Source organism: Erpetoichthys calabaricus, chromosome 1 (genome assembly GCF_900747795.2).
Source record: "Erpetoichthys calabaricus chromosome 1, fErpCal1.3, whole genome shotgun sequence".
Taxonomy (NCBI): domain Eukaryota; kingdom Metazoa; phylum Chordata; class Cladistia; order Polypteriformes; family Polypteridae; genus Erpetoichthys; species Erpetoichthys calabaricus.
In genome coordinates, this window is record NC_041394.2 from 188,561,691 (window position 1) to 188,577,009 (window position 15,319).

General features: G+C 38.2%; 2 protein-coding genes across 11 annotated transcripts in view; one reads left to right on the top strand and one right to left on the bottom strand.

Moving 5' to 3' along the window:
* mical3a (microtubule associated monooxygenase, calponin and LIM domain containing 3a) overlaps positions 1-15,319 on the top strand; it is a 431,263-nt gene that overhangs the window by 126,080 nt on the left and 289,864 nt on the right. The window lies entirely within an intron of this gene.
* On the bottom strand, positions 5,684-9,702 carry LOC114658193 (uncharacterized). The gene is made up of 2 exons (XM_028810294.2): positions 9,512-9,702; positions 5,684-7,159 (listed from the first exon to the last, which is right to left on the bottom strand). The coding sequence occupies exon 2, from the start codon at positions 6,942-6,944 to the stop codon at positions 5,781-5,783; it is 1,164 nt and encodes a 387-aa protein (XP_028666127.1). The 5' UTR covers positions 6,945-7,159; positions 9,512-9,702; the 3' UTR covers positions 5,684-5,780.

The window sequence follows — 15,319 nt, forward strand, 5'->3', positions numbered from 1 at the left end:
CTCTGAACAGGAGGTCAGTGACGTGGGAAAAACCTGGATGTTGGATCCAAAGTCCCTTCAAGCCTCCATAAGAGATAGCTTGTAAAAATTAAAATATGGTTAAACTGAGAAGCAAGCTGGCAAATTGCCTCTAGGTAAGTGCACACAGAAAAATGCTGCAGGCTGAATAGTTTAGCTGCAGCAGCATACCATCAACCATACCCAGGGGCCCTCCCCAGCACACCATGTGTTTCATTTGAGTGGTGTTTAGGCCAATCAGTTATGCCTATGCTTTGAAATTTTTCTTATTTGAATTATTTTCCCTTTGAGACATGGTCTGATTGGTCTTATCTGCTTTTGGTATATTGGCTTTTCATCAGTGCTGAATACAACTGGAATTTGGGTCTTACAGAACAACTTGACACTCCTTACTTACTCAAAAATGTATGTCATCACATCAGTGTATTTTGAGCATCAGTTTGCTTGAGGCAGATATAGACCCATTTCTAAGTTGCCTATAGTTATACAGATAGAAATATGTTTTAAGTCCAGTTAACACAGTTAAACTGAAAAGGTGAATTCTGAAATGTATGGATGGAGAGTTCTGTTCAAGAAACAGTGCCAGAATGAACAGCAAACAATTAAAACATTTACAATACTAAAACAGGCTGTTTTTCTAAATTTATCTGAATTCAGTATACTTGAAATTTCCAATGGTGTATCTTTTGACGGGTGGCACGGTGGCGCAGTGGGTAGCGCTGCTGCCTCGCAGTTGGGAGACCTGGGGACCTGGGTTCACTTCCCGGGTCCTCCCTGCGTGGAGTTTGCATGTTCTCCCTGTGTCTGTGTGGGTTTCCTCCGGGCACTCCGGTTTCCTCCCACAGTCCAAAGACATGCAGGTTAGGTGGATTGGCGATTCTAAATTGGCCCTAGTGTGTGCTTGGTGTGTGGGTGTGTTTGTGTGTGTCCTGCGGTGGGTTGGCACCCTGCCCAGGATTGGTTCCTGCCTTGTGCCCTGTGTTGGCTGGGATTGGCTCCGGCAGACCCCCGTGACCCTGTGTTCGGATTCAGCGGGTTGGAAAATGGATGGATGGATGAATCTTTTGACTGGAATTAAAGAAAAACTTTTTGTTTTTCAGTTCCTAGCTGATGCAACAAACAATCAACCTTGATTTATATAGCACTCCATGGCAATTTACAAGTAAAGATCTATAGTGCAAGTGTCCTTTGAAATTAATCTTGCCATTCTGTATAACCTTACCATTTATTATAGCAGGAGAAATGATTGCATATTGTCAACCATGATTAATTTTACCTTCTATTTCACTCACTGCATTCTTAAACTTAAGTAATCAACTTTAAAATGGATATATGTTTGGCTAGAGGCAGAAGTCAGGTTGTTAATATTTATTGGATTCAGTAAGTCCCATCAAAAACAGAGGAAAAAACATAAGTGTTAAGATGTAAGCATTGTGCACCTGGTTCCACTATCTTTTATTGGGGTACTGTATAACGAATGACAGGGAACTACAAAGGATAACAGTGCCCAAGGGAACAAAACGATTCTTTAAAGTCTCCTGGAATCGTAGTCTATTGTTGACAACACTTTTCTGTGTGACACTATTCATGTGCTGCCCCCAACAATTTTAGAGCCAGGTGTCATTGAGCATTTCAAATTGTGAGAAGCATGTGTAAGCCAAGTGTCTCTGTTACAAAGTAATAAAAAATCAGTTATTTCCAGTAGCTGCTGCTTTTTCAAACAATTTTACACAGCATGCATTTTATTCTCTGCTTAATTCATTCCACTGACCCATCTATCTCTGGATGAAAAAAACAAAGGATGTTTTAGTCTTGAAGTAGCAATGTAGCAATATTTAGCATGTAAACGGTTCAGAAGTATTTATTTGATCTGTCAGAATTAAATAATCACAGACTATCAGAAATATTCAGCCAACCCAGGACAATAAATAGTAATAACAAGCCATGACTTTAGTTCAATTAATTTTAAATGCATTTATTTATAAAAATACTCATAAAAATACTCTTCCACTTATAAAGTAAGTCTACTGCCCTATGTACACTCTTGCCAATACATAACATCATCATATCTTCTTTATTCAATTCAGCGTTATGGAAGACAGAAGCCTCTCCCAACATCACTGGGCAAAAAAAGTGGGAACTGTCTCTGAAGATGTGCCAGTCCATCCCAATTCCACTCATGCACCATATCTAATTTCCCATATGACCAGTTTAGAATTACCATTGAACAAGATATGCATGGTTTAGGCACAATGAGAAATACCCAAACAGACACAGGGAGAATGCACAGTCTCCCTACAAAGAGTAATGGGTGTGGGATTTGAACTCACAAGACTAGAACTATGAAACAATAGCATTAACCACTGTTCCAACTTGTCACCCTCTTTTATATAAAGCATAATAAAATATAATACAACATTTTATGCAATATAAAACCTACCATGCTGAAATAAAAAATACCAATCACCATGTATATATACTGTAGGACAGCAATCTCGCCAATGTGTCAGCAAATCCAAGGAGCTAATTATAGGCTTTAGGAAGCAGAATGAAGACCACACTGACATCTGCATTAGATGGGATGCTATGGAGATGGTGAGCAGCTTTACCTTTCTGTGAGAAGCCATCAGCAATGCCTTAAAATGAGTACAACACATCTCAGTCATGACAAAGAAGTGTGAGAAGCTGTTCTACTTCATCAGACATCTGAGAACAGCTCACATTTCACCATTTGTTCTAACAAACTTCAAAAAGGTGCACAGCAGTCTATCCTCAATAGTTACATTACATCCTGGTGTGGAACCTGCTTGCCTCAAGATAATAAAGCCATGCAGAGAGAGGTGAAGGCAGCATAGAATATTATCAGCACTTGGGTTACCTCTGTTCAGGTCATACATCATATAATACTGTACATGCTGCATTAGTAAAGCAAACAATATTATTAAAGACTTCTTCAATCTTGCACACTCACTTTTTGCCCCCTCTTCTGGCAAACAGTACAGGACCATTTGTGCTTTTTCCAGTATATCCAGTGACCATTCTTATCCACAGGTCATAAGATACTGAACAGTCAGTCATAATAACATATTAACAAATACTGCACATGTACAGTACATCAATTGCACACATGTATTTATGAATAATTATTTACTTATTTGTAAACCTTTCTTTATCTTACATCAATAACATGCTATACACAGTATATACAGTACAGTATGTAATTGATGTAATTATATATACAGTACTGTAAACACCAATCAGTAACAACATTAAAAACACCTACCTAATATTGTGTAAGTCCCATTTGTGCTGCCAAAACATCTCTGACCAATCAAGGCACAGACTCTACAAGACCTCTGAAGATGTCCCGTGGTATCTGGCACCAAGATGTTAGTACCAGATCCTTTAAGTACTGTAAGTTGCAAAATGGAGCCTTTAAGGATCTGACTTGTTTTTCCAACACATTCTCAATCAAATTCAGATCCTGAAAATTTGGAGGTTAACCCAATACCTTGAACTCTTTGCTATCTTCCTCAAACCATTCCTGAACAATCTATGCAGTGTGGCAGGGTGCATTATCCCACTGAAAGAGGCCACTGCTATCATGTAATACCATGAAGGGGTGTACGTGGTCTGCAACAATCTTTAGATTGTCAAAGTCAAAGTACCAGCCACATGAATTCCAGAACCCAAGGTTTCTCAGCAGAACATTACCCAGAGCATCAAATTCCCTCTTCCAGTTTGTCTTCTTTCAAAACGTGGATCCTGCTGCCATCTCTGCTCCAGGTAAACGATGCACGTGAACCCAGGCATCCACATCTAAAAAAAAAAAAAACGTGATTCTTCAGACCGGGCCACTTTCTTCCATTGCTCCATGGTCCAGTTCTTCTGATGCTCACATGCCCATTGTAGGTGCTTTTGGTAGTTGATAGGGGTCAGCATGAGCACCTTGACAAGTCTATGGCTACACAGTCCCATATGTAGCAAGCTGTGATGCTCGCTGTGTTCAGACACTGTTCTCTTATGAGAATCATTACTTTTTTCATAAATTTGTGCAACAGTAGCTCTCCTGTGGGATCAGACCAGATGGGCTAGCCTTCGCTCCTCATGCATGCCAATGCGCCTTGGGTACCCATGGTCCTGTTGCCGGTTCACCGGTTGTCCTTCCTCAAACCACTTCTGGTAGGTACTAACCGCTGCATACTGGGAACATCCCAACAAGACCTGCTGTTTTGGAGATGCTCTGACCTAGCTGTCTAGCCATTACAACTTGGTTCTGGTCAAAGTCGCTCAGATCCTTATGCTTATACATTTTTCCTGTTTCCAACATATCACCAAGAGATGGCTGTACACATGCTTCCTAATATATCCCACCCCTTGTCAGGTGCTATTTTAATGGGATAATCAATGTTATTCACTTCATCTGTCATGGGTTTTAATGTTGTGGCTGATTAATGTATGCTGCATTCTTTATATTTTTTGTATGTCTTTTTTGTTGGTATTGTATCAATATCACAATTCTAAGGAGACTTGCAAGTAAGAATTTCAATGTACTATAACAATAAACTTAAACTTGAAATATATAGATACAGTATATACAAATGTCAGTCAGTCATTCTCTAACCCACTATATCCTAACACAGGGTCATTGGGGTCTGCTGGAGCCAATCCCAGCCAACACAGGGCGCAAGGGAGGAACAAATCCCTGGAAAGGGTGCCAGCCCACTGCAGGGCACACACACTCCCACACACCAAGCACACACTAGGGCCAATTTAGGATCACCAATGCACCTAACCTGCATGTGTTTGGACTGTGGGAGGAAACCAGAGCACCCGGAGGAAACCCACACAGACACGGGGAGAACATGCAAACTCCATGCAGGGAGGACCCGGGAAGCGAACCCAAGTCTCCTTATTGTGAGGCAGCAGTGCTACCACTGTGCCACCATGCCGCCTATATACAAATGTATAGCATCAAATACTGGAGAAGAGAAAAACACTATTCAAAAAAAAAACAAAAAAACTTGGTACTGGATTCCAACTGTCTTAAATTAGTCAGTCAACCTGACCAAATACCAACAGCCCACAATGCAAAAAGTAACAGATAACTAAAGCAGAATATGGTGAGAATGTTATCTAGTGTCCATCAGCAGTATAAAATCATTGGCATTCCAAGGTTAGGAAGGGTAATTAGAATACTAATGATAAAAACTGCTAAATCTGTTTTATAATGCACACTGCAGATAAGCCTTAGTGTTTTGATGTAAACACAAGTTCTCAAGGTGTCACAATTCCTTTAGATGTAGCTCAAACTGACCAGTCGAGGTTTATTTTCTGCACTATATAAAAATTACTGTGTTACCAGCAGTGGCCATTTCCACCTACTACTTGTAGTGTATATAATGTCTGAGTGAGGAGCAGTCACAATGACTTCATAGGGCATGACAGATATCACACAGGTTCTACAAGATTATGTTTTGCAATTAAAAAACAAGAACATTTTTATTACTGTACTCTAATTCATATTTTCTGTTCAATGTTTAAATACATGTCATAAGCACTGCACAATTAATCTGAACAATAAAAATGAATGAATTAATTAAATAAATAAATAAGAATGCCTTATTCGGGTTAGTTTCACCCTAGCAGATTCCTTTTTGATTCATCTTAGGTGCTATGTATGCCAAAGTACTTCCTGAATTCCCTCCTTCATTCTGTAAATAAGCTCGCAGTAGTGCCATCTTTGTACATTGTCTTTTTTGTCATAGACCAGAGTTTCTGTAGCTGTTAGGCTTCTGTTTGTGATAAGTTGTCTGTGGCAGGAAGGATTTTTCGGTTATTTTATGGTCTTTCCCCGTGTCTATTAAAGCCTCTGTTAAAGTTCCACTTAAAGAGACAGTCACAACACGTGGTGATGTCAGTCTATCTTGCTGACTGTTCCTTAGTGCATATGCTAGAGAAGTGTTAAACCTTTTCACTAAGCTACAGTCCATCTCTTCTTCAGATAGTTGACAGTGGGGAGAAATGTGTCCATATTCTCCACACCGGAAGCAACAGTCTGTACTATTTGAAGACTTTGATTCTTTCTCTAGATCTTGGATACTTAATTTGTGTTTTCCACCATCACACACCCTTAACCTTTCGTCAAATACTCCGGCTCTTGGCACAATTTTTCCACTGTATCTCAGAAGTCTCTTGGGGCTGGTGTTCCTCTTCTTTAGTTGTAGATCGTTTTTCATGGCTTGAGAAGTTACAGTATGCTCTACTTTTGCAAGCAGCTCTCCTGGACTAGAATAATCTAAAGCAGAAACTTTGTCTCTCAAGGATTCAGGGAGTCCTTGAATAAAGCGGTTAATGACAACTCTTTCCACAATTTGGGCCTTATCCAGAGTTTCAGGTTCTAGCCATTTTCGGGCAGTATGCCACAAATCAAACAGCTGGCTTCTTGGAGAACTACCAACTTGAAACTTCCATTCATTGAACTTCTGTCCACTTAAGGCATAAGAGATTCTTAATCTGGACTGAATTTCATTTTTCATCTTATTATAGTCTTTGTATTTTTCATTCTCCAGCTCATTATATGCCTTTAGAGCCTCTCCAGTCAGAAATGGACCCAGTATCTTGCTCCACTGTGATCTTGGCCAGCCAGACTGAGTAGCAATTTGCTCAAATGTCTGTAAATAGGCTTCAAAATCCTCCCCAGCTGTCATCTTCTGAAGAAGATGTGAAGGTTGAATAGTGTCAAGTTCCAGTGTCTCTGTTCTTCCTGATGTTTGCTGAAATGTAGATTGAGGATGTGCTTTGGGCAACACTGCTTGAATTCTTCTCAGTTCCACCAGCAATTGGTTGAGTAACACCTGCTGCTCTGCTTGTGTGGTCTGAGTATTTGCTACCTGAATTTGCATTTCTTTAAAAGCCTCTTCCATCTTTAATGACCTGGAAAGTATTCTTAATATTATTTCACCTCTGCAAAGACAGAAACTGAAATTTTGCACAGAACTTAGTGGTTTCTTAGTACTTGAAATAAGGGAGTCGAAGGCATACTGCAAAAATGAAGGAGATTCGATTCCAACATTGTTCAGTATTAAGGATCACAGCTGATTTAGTCCTTCTTCCCTTGAAGGTAGAAATCTCTTCCAGCCTACATAGAAAGGAAAACATGTGGATATTCAAATACAAAATGTTACACACAGCAGACAGTATATAAAATGAATTTTATATCACCCATCTGCTATTTACGTAGATCTGAATGATTCATAATTTAATAAACAGCAATGTAAAAGGTGCTCTCAAGTAAATGTTTTCCTTTAAAGTCCACTGGATGAGAGGCATGATTTTTATACCTGCAGGAAAAACGTGACCCAAATTCATATCAGAGGTAAAGTGACGATACTGACTGTAGGATAAGACTCACTGTTACATACTTTACACCACATAGAATATTGCACACCATATACTATGACATATGTACTTCGCATCCCTTAGCAAAATACCACAAATGCATCACACTGTACTCAGAAAACATACATAAGGACATATATACAAACATTCCCAAACCTGCCTAATCCAATTTAATGTCTTGGGGGGTCTGAATGAGCAGGGGACCAACACTGGACAGGGTACCAGGCCATCACAAGGTCCAATTCTGCACACTCCCTAAAGGGACTAATTGAAATTTATCAACTAAGCTAACAAATATCTTTAGAAATGTGTAATGAAAATTGACATAGGCACAAGGAAAACAAGCAGACTACACACAGACAAAGAATGGATCCCCGAATTCAAACCCATGGTACCGGATCCATGCAGCAGCACTAACCATTGCATCATTGTGCTGTCATGTTAAAAAACAAGGACATAACATTTTTATGGATTTCAAGGGGCTGGCTGAAAGCACTGCACAGACTTCTAACTGCAAAACTACTAAATGATACAGTGGATAATCGAATATAAAATTAGCAAATAATCATATGGTATGTTAATACAGAATACAACAAACAGACAAAATGGGACAATTGCTCTAACTTTCTTAGATTTTTATGTTGAGATATAAATAGCTTCATAAAAAACAGAACAATTTCAATTAATTTTTTAACCTGCTTATATCCAGTTTAGGGTTCTGAGGGAACAGAACCTACCCCAGCAACATTAAGTGCAAGGCAGGAACCAGTCCTGCATGGATGGCAGCTCATTGCATTGCATGGTACTTCCCACAACCACACTTACTTGTACAACGTTTTACAGTTTATTTAGACTGTGCAAGACAGAGGGAAACAAAAACTACTGGTTTTGTGAATTATAATACCCAAATGTAACAGTGGTTGTCCTTGCTTCATTATAAATCCAGAGTTCTGAGTTTGAATCCTGCACCTATTCATTGTCTGTGTGTGTATATATTCTTCCCATATCCCAAAAGACATAACAAGTTATGTAAATGGCAATTTCAAACTGGCCTTCTGTGGGTTTGTGTGTATATGGGCAATATGATGGACTACACTCAGTGGTGCCAGAACCAGGCCCATACAAACCTGAATTGAATAAAGCAGATTTTAAATTGGTATGCAATTGTAGATAATGTATATAATTGAGTGTAGCGGTCCATCATAGGGCCCATATACACACAAACCGACAGAAGGCCAGTTTGAAAATAACCTGTTATGTCTTTTGGGATATGTGAGAAATACATACACACACAGACAATGAATCGGTGCAGGATTCAAACTCAGAACCCTGGATTCATAATGAAGCAAGGATAACCACTGTCTACAATTTAACAATAACTCAATCAAAAACATTACACACTGGCATATATATTGGAACCATTTTGAGGTGCAAATTAATCTAAACTGCACGTTTTTGGATATGAAGGAAACTGGAGTTTCTGAAGAAAACACACAATTATATTAGGAGAATGTGCTAACTCAACAGTGTCAGTGAGTGAGAGAGAGAGGTTAGGAGCATGCGTTGATTGCCAGTAAGCAGTACTTGAAACATTGAGGGGACAGTACTGACATGCAACGATCTAAATACTTAAAAAAACAATGATTTTATTTCGATTAGAAATGACCAAATACCTACACTTTACGTGGTTTGGCGACTCTTAATTGGCCAAATTGTGTGTGTTGTGTGTGCTCATCCTTTTATGGTCTGGCGCCTTCTCCAGGTGTTGATCCTGCCTTGCGCCCTATACTTGCTGGGATTGGCTCCAGCTCCGCGAACCTGCTTTGGACTGAGCGGGTTTAGAAAACGGTATGGTATTACCATTTTAATGGACGTAAAACACGTATGACGACTTAACTTAAAATTGATTGCCATTCATCTGTCTGTACAAGTACTAAAACGTAAACGTTTGGAAAATACGTTGTACAACAATTCATTTTTTTTGTATTCTTTGTTTAGCTGCGCGGTGTTATTTGTCTTTTAAAATTTGGTAAATGTTTATTGTTGCTAATATTTGTATAGCATTTTCAGATTGCTCCGATTATAAAATTACCTGAAGGCATTGTTCTTTTGCCTTAAGCCAGTACTGCACGTTCGCAGGTTTCCATATAGGTGGTTGCAGTATGGGTAACACGCTTTCACTATTCCACAAGGAAGGAATGTTTCTGCAATCTACAGCTCTCCCATCCTAACACGCTTCTTCCCTATTATGGTGTGTATTTCCTACATGCCCTTCGTCCAATGGTCAGAGCCAAAATTCTCCACACAGCCAATCGCGTTCTGTTTTGAAGTCCCTTCATTCTGGGCATCGTGGAAGTTGCTCACGCAGCAGGGGGGTGAACATCTGAAACTGCTGTAATCGAACGGATTCCACTATTTTTGATGAGACATTTACCACATAAAGTCCTATGTCCCTTCTTATTTTTGTATAAAACTGCGAAAATGGATAGTATTCTTCTCGGGTCAAGTGGCTGTTGTTCTGTCTCCGCGATCTCTCTCTCTGTCTCCCTCTCGATGTAAATGTTCCCCGTCCCAACACGCTGTAGTAGCGCCTCGCACTTACCAAAGTTTCCAGCAGCGGTAGCAACTTGGTATTCCTAACAGGAACGTTGCGAAGCTGTTGTAAGATAAGATTCTTTACGCGAACGCCGAGAATAACGTAAATTTCATTGGCAAGCAACGGCTACGGTGGACAGCCGATTTGGATTTATAATTTGGGTTTGAATGTGACATGTAACCAAGAAACGTTTTCCTGGAAGCGACTGGGCGTCCCGCTTGGGCGCGCTGTATTGGAGGTGACTGAGGTAAGAACTTGACCTTACTGGGTAAACGGGTGCTTCAATGCTGTACGCTTCAGCCTTTTTGACTTACCGTTCCCTTTTTGTGAAGCTAATTTGTGGTTATTTTATTTTTTTTGCAGTCATCGTCTACTTTTTGTTAGGGTACTTGTGTACACACTGCTTTCAGGACGTGCCTAACACTTCGGTGCAAGTAAACTGTGGTAAACGTGGCCCTAACCGACGGATTGAGAGATAGGCAGTATGTAAGTGGCTAAAGATGATACTACCCCGACGGACAACAGCTAAACAGAAATATTGCGCATTTCGCTGGTACTCCTTCCATTTCAGCGGATATGATCAGTTGCAGTCCGTGGGGAGCCGTTTGATTGTGCATCTGGCGAGCAAGGTACGCGACCTTCCGTTGAACCATCGTTCTGCGGTTTTGGAGTTAAGCGTCTTCTGTCAGCGGAGCGGATCGATTTGCTGAGTTACATTTAGGCGTCTTGTTTACTAAGGCAGTCATTAACTGAGCTCCAGTGTGGTTTCTGATTTCGACCCTGACACATTTCCCTCCATTTTTCCTCACTCATTTTAAACAAACAGTACAGACACCTCGAGTTTAGAGACATAACTGCAATGAAACAAATAAATGACAGAGAGCTGCATTGTCTCCTTCGCTGGTGGAGGATTCGATTATAGCACGGCTCTGTTCAGGCTCTCACGACGTGTGGGTTGTGAAAGACGAACATGCGAACTAACTTTTTACATAATTATACTTATTGTGCCTTTTGACAGCGCGGACAGATGCAGTGAAGTTTTAATTCTTTTTCAGTTCACGTCTTTAAGGAGCGACGTAAATGATGAATGTATAGTGGATTGCTTTCCACCTTGTTTCGCGTTGCTTGGGCGCTTTGCTGTTTAAGTGTAAATACGTTCCACTTAACGTGTGTCAGTGTCAACCCCTCGGCAAGGTCGAGTCATATCGCCCATCTGCACATTAACTACACATGGACTTATTTTCTAGATACTCGATGTATTACTTTCATTTGGCTTTATGGCACGGGCTAAACCGTTGTGAGATTTCTCCACCCTGTAAACATGTCGGCTTTCCTTCTTCGAATAATTAACTTACATCTTAGATATCACCTTCACTTTCTTCCGAATTGATTATTGGTAGTTTTTTTTTTTTTAAATATAGAATCGTAGCTTCAGTTAACATTTTGTAATAAATCAGTAACAGGATGAAGTGAAACACTATCAAATACCGGACAGTTAAAAAACCGGTTATTTTGTGACGATTTTATATGCTTGGTGTATTTTCAATGTAGGAAGCGGATTAGCGGTGGGTTATTATCTTATGGTCACATAATATAACCGTAGGTGCTGAAGGTTTTTGATATATTTTACTTAATTTTGTCAGTTTTGTGACCATTTTATATAATAATAGGTTATACAGTACACAGTTTAATATCAAATACCCAGATGCCAAACGTGAATCATTTTTCTAGGTTATGCCAGCCCATTTGCAGAGAGCACTTGTTCAGTGAGTGACAATAGTGATGGTACAATTGTAAATGCCGTCAGTGTCAGTAGTTTGCACACACATTACATTTATATATCTGGATTAAATAGAATAGTGGTAGAGATCATCTAAACACATTTTATTAGAGGCACTGTAAAATCATAAATACAATATGAATTCATCGTGACTGTAATACATAAGCAAGTCACCCATAGAAAAATGGTAAGTTATCTGAACCCAACCACATTTCTCCCTTTTTTGGGTTGGGTAGCGTTTGTGTGCAGAACGGTCCACATCCCTAAACATTTTTTTGTGTAATATAAAGACAAATCTTACACAAATACAATGTAAGTGCAACACGTATGCTTGAAGGAAAATATGTAGCATTGGACAAGAGATATGCTGTTTTTTTTAAAAAATAAATAAATTCCTTGCTAGCCAGGAAAATATTCTTTCATCCAGGCAGTAGACTAGCTAGAAGTAGTAGTTAGCAGCATGTAACCACCCAAATACAAGATCTGGCTGTGGCAGTAGCACTGTCCAATATACAACTCCTGTCCTATCAGCAGAAATATCAATTCAAGTTTGCTTTACTTGCTAAATGTAATTTTTGTAGTGCGATTCTGGTTTACATTTGTTCTGTAAGTAACACTGAAAATATCAAGTAATTACAATAAATTAATTTAAAAATAAATGAGAAGAAAAGTATGAAAATGTACTGTGTTTGTAGTGTACTAGGATGATATCTGACAGATAAGATTTCAAGCAATAAGAGTAAGATAATTGTAGTGGTTTTAAATTTGTCCTAGACATGTACATTTTATTGTTGAATTTAAAAAATCTTTATTCAGAATGTCTTTTGGCTGCTTGTTGTACTATGGAGTCATGCAGGATTTCCAAAATCATTCAAAGACAGTGTGGCAGGCCCATCAATAAGGCAGTTGTCTGCAAAGATTAGGTGTTCCACAGTATCCCACACATACATGCTCTATATTAGAAGCTAGTCTGTGGGGCTTGAATTTCATGTGTGACAAAGAGGTGGGATTTCCTCCTGTTTTATCAACACATTGGGGAGATTTCTTTCAGTGGTTTAGTGTAGTTTATGTAAAGAATTAAATAATCATCATTGACTGATTATGCTGTCATATGCATTTCCTAAATTTATTCAATGACATTTAGTCTCAATTAATTGAAAAGTAAATACTGTGTAAAATCGATGCTAAACATTAAACTTCAAGTATTATTATATCATTGTTACAAAATGACCGAATACCAGGAAAATTCAGGATAATTTTCATTTACACAAACTCTTTTGTAAAAGTACACTTTTCATACTATGTCAGAATAAAAATGTTGTCATGTCTCATGACATTTGCTCTTGTATTTATGTTTACATCAGTATATATGTTCATAGACGTAATACCGTCTCATGTTCACAATACAGATTTGCTGATCAACATTCAGTGCATTACCACTCTTTGGTGTGTTGGTCAGGAATATAATACTACCTTACCTTGAAACTATGAACTTCTGCCTTCCTTATCTCAAATAATGACCTCATCCCCAAATTGGATGGAGGGACACATTAGCAAGGTACATAACACCTGTGATGAGTAAATTTAATTGACAAATCAGTTGACAAATCAAAATACTTCAGATTCATATCTCGCACCCAATGCTTTAATTTTCCAACTCTTTATTTAATTTTTTAGGTTTGTCCCAAATTTAAGGCTAATATTGTGAAATCAAACCTGTTAATTTGAAATTATTATTTCAGAATTGAAAATATTTAAAGTTTTTGTTCTGTTGTTTTCCTGGTACCTAACATAACTAATAAGACTTTGCTATTGTTTAAAACTGTGTATTAATTTAGTATACAGGCTACAAATGAAGATGGCATCCCTTTCACCCTTATACCATTCAAACACATGCTGTATATACTTCACTAACACTTTGTTATACTAAACAAACATTACTTTGGTTTCAAAAACCCAATAATTGATCCAAGTTTGTTTGCTGACTCTTTTTCAGGAATTAAGTGTGCTGTTTCAGTAGCCCTGCTAATTGCACATCCGTGAGATTATGCGCTTCCTTCCATTAACACATTCCATGTCATATTACTGGAGAGATTATTGTTGTGCTTCAAATCATTAACAAATATCTGGGCAATATAGAAGTTTTGTAACATTAACCAAATCCATTTTTATTTTGGAGTGATTTATAGATGAATGTACAGTATGTGAGGTTGATGCCCTGTACAAAGTTGGATCCTGTTTTGTGTCCAGTCCAGCTGACATAATCACCATATCCCTGTACTGGATCGAACTTTGTCAAATTTTGGATGGTGGGAAGGCCAAGTGTTGCCACATTTATAGCAGTCCTTTGAAAAAATGTGAAGCTTCTTTTTTTTTTTTTTCTTTTTTTTATTGTTGTTGTGTATGTCGCTGTATTAAAAAATAATCTCGACACTCAGGTGACAGGTGATCAGTCACAGTACTGCATTTGCAAAGCATGCATGTATTATATATTTTTATTTATAAACTATATACTTTCTATGATGATGTAAAGGTGGCAATAATGAAAGCTAGGGGTGTGTGACATTGACAAAAAATATTTTTGTTAATACTGATAAGTAGAGAATAGTTTTGTATCTTTCAAAAATGTGTTTGTAAAAAAAAAAAAAAAAAGTCCTTTATTGTACTAGATACAGTTCACTCCTTTTATTAAGATATTAACTGCTACTTACTAATGATATTAATGGAAACATATTTAAGGAACTACTACACCCAAATTGTATATTTTTTAAATGCTGCTTACCCCATTATGTTTATAGTGGTTGCCGAGAAAAAAATTAAATCTAATGCTTTTATAAAGAAATTAAAACATATTCAAACTCGACAGCGCTGATAAGTGATCAGTGTTGGAAAGTGCAAAAAGATGTAATAAAATGTCCAAGGAAAAAGACATGTAATTAGTATTGCATAATCCACATGTCTGGTATCAAAATGTGTGTATTTTTTTTGCTATAATATTATTACCAGTACCTGAAAACAGGGTCAGTCTTTCATTCAAATGAGCATTGTGGGGCTTGCACATCATTAAAACAACAATTAAGATATTGTTGTAGATGATACATATTGAGCAGCCCCTAATGAAAAAGCCTTTTTTGCCTTGGAAGCGCAGCAGAAGTTTTTCGACTTTAATAAAATAAATTGTGCATAATTTTTATTAAATAGTAGGGATGTCTGGAAACCCATGCTGAAAGTTGAGCGCTTAGTCTGGGTTCGTGATGGAAAGGGTGCTGAAGTCTTGTTGGCAATAAAGAAAGGTAGCAGTCTTGTGGTTTGATATTGCTCTTGTTGTAAAGTCACAGTAGACAAGCATTCTGGGAAACATTATAATTAGTGACCAGATATGCTAGACATGTCTTCATATGGTTGAATAGATCTCAACAAGTAGCACAGATAATTTTCTGTTGAAAACTATGGTAATCCTCTCCATTGACAATCACTGCTCTGTTAGTGTACTGTTCAAGAGTTTTACCTGGATTGTTGCAGAT

What these genes read in the sequence shown, in the direction of transcription:
- LOC114658193 (XM_028810294.2), bottom strand. Translation starts at nt 6,944, where the DNA reads ATGGAAGAGGCTTTTAAAGAAATGCAAATTCAGGTAGCAAATACTCAG.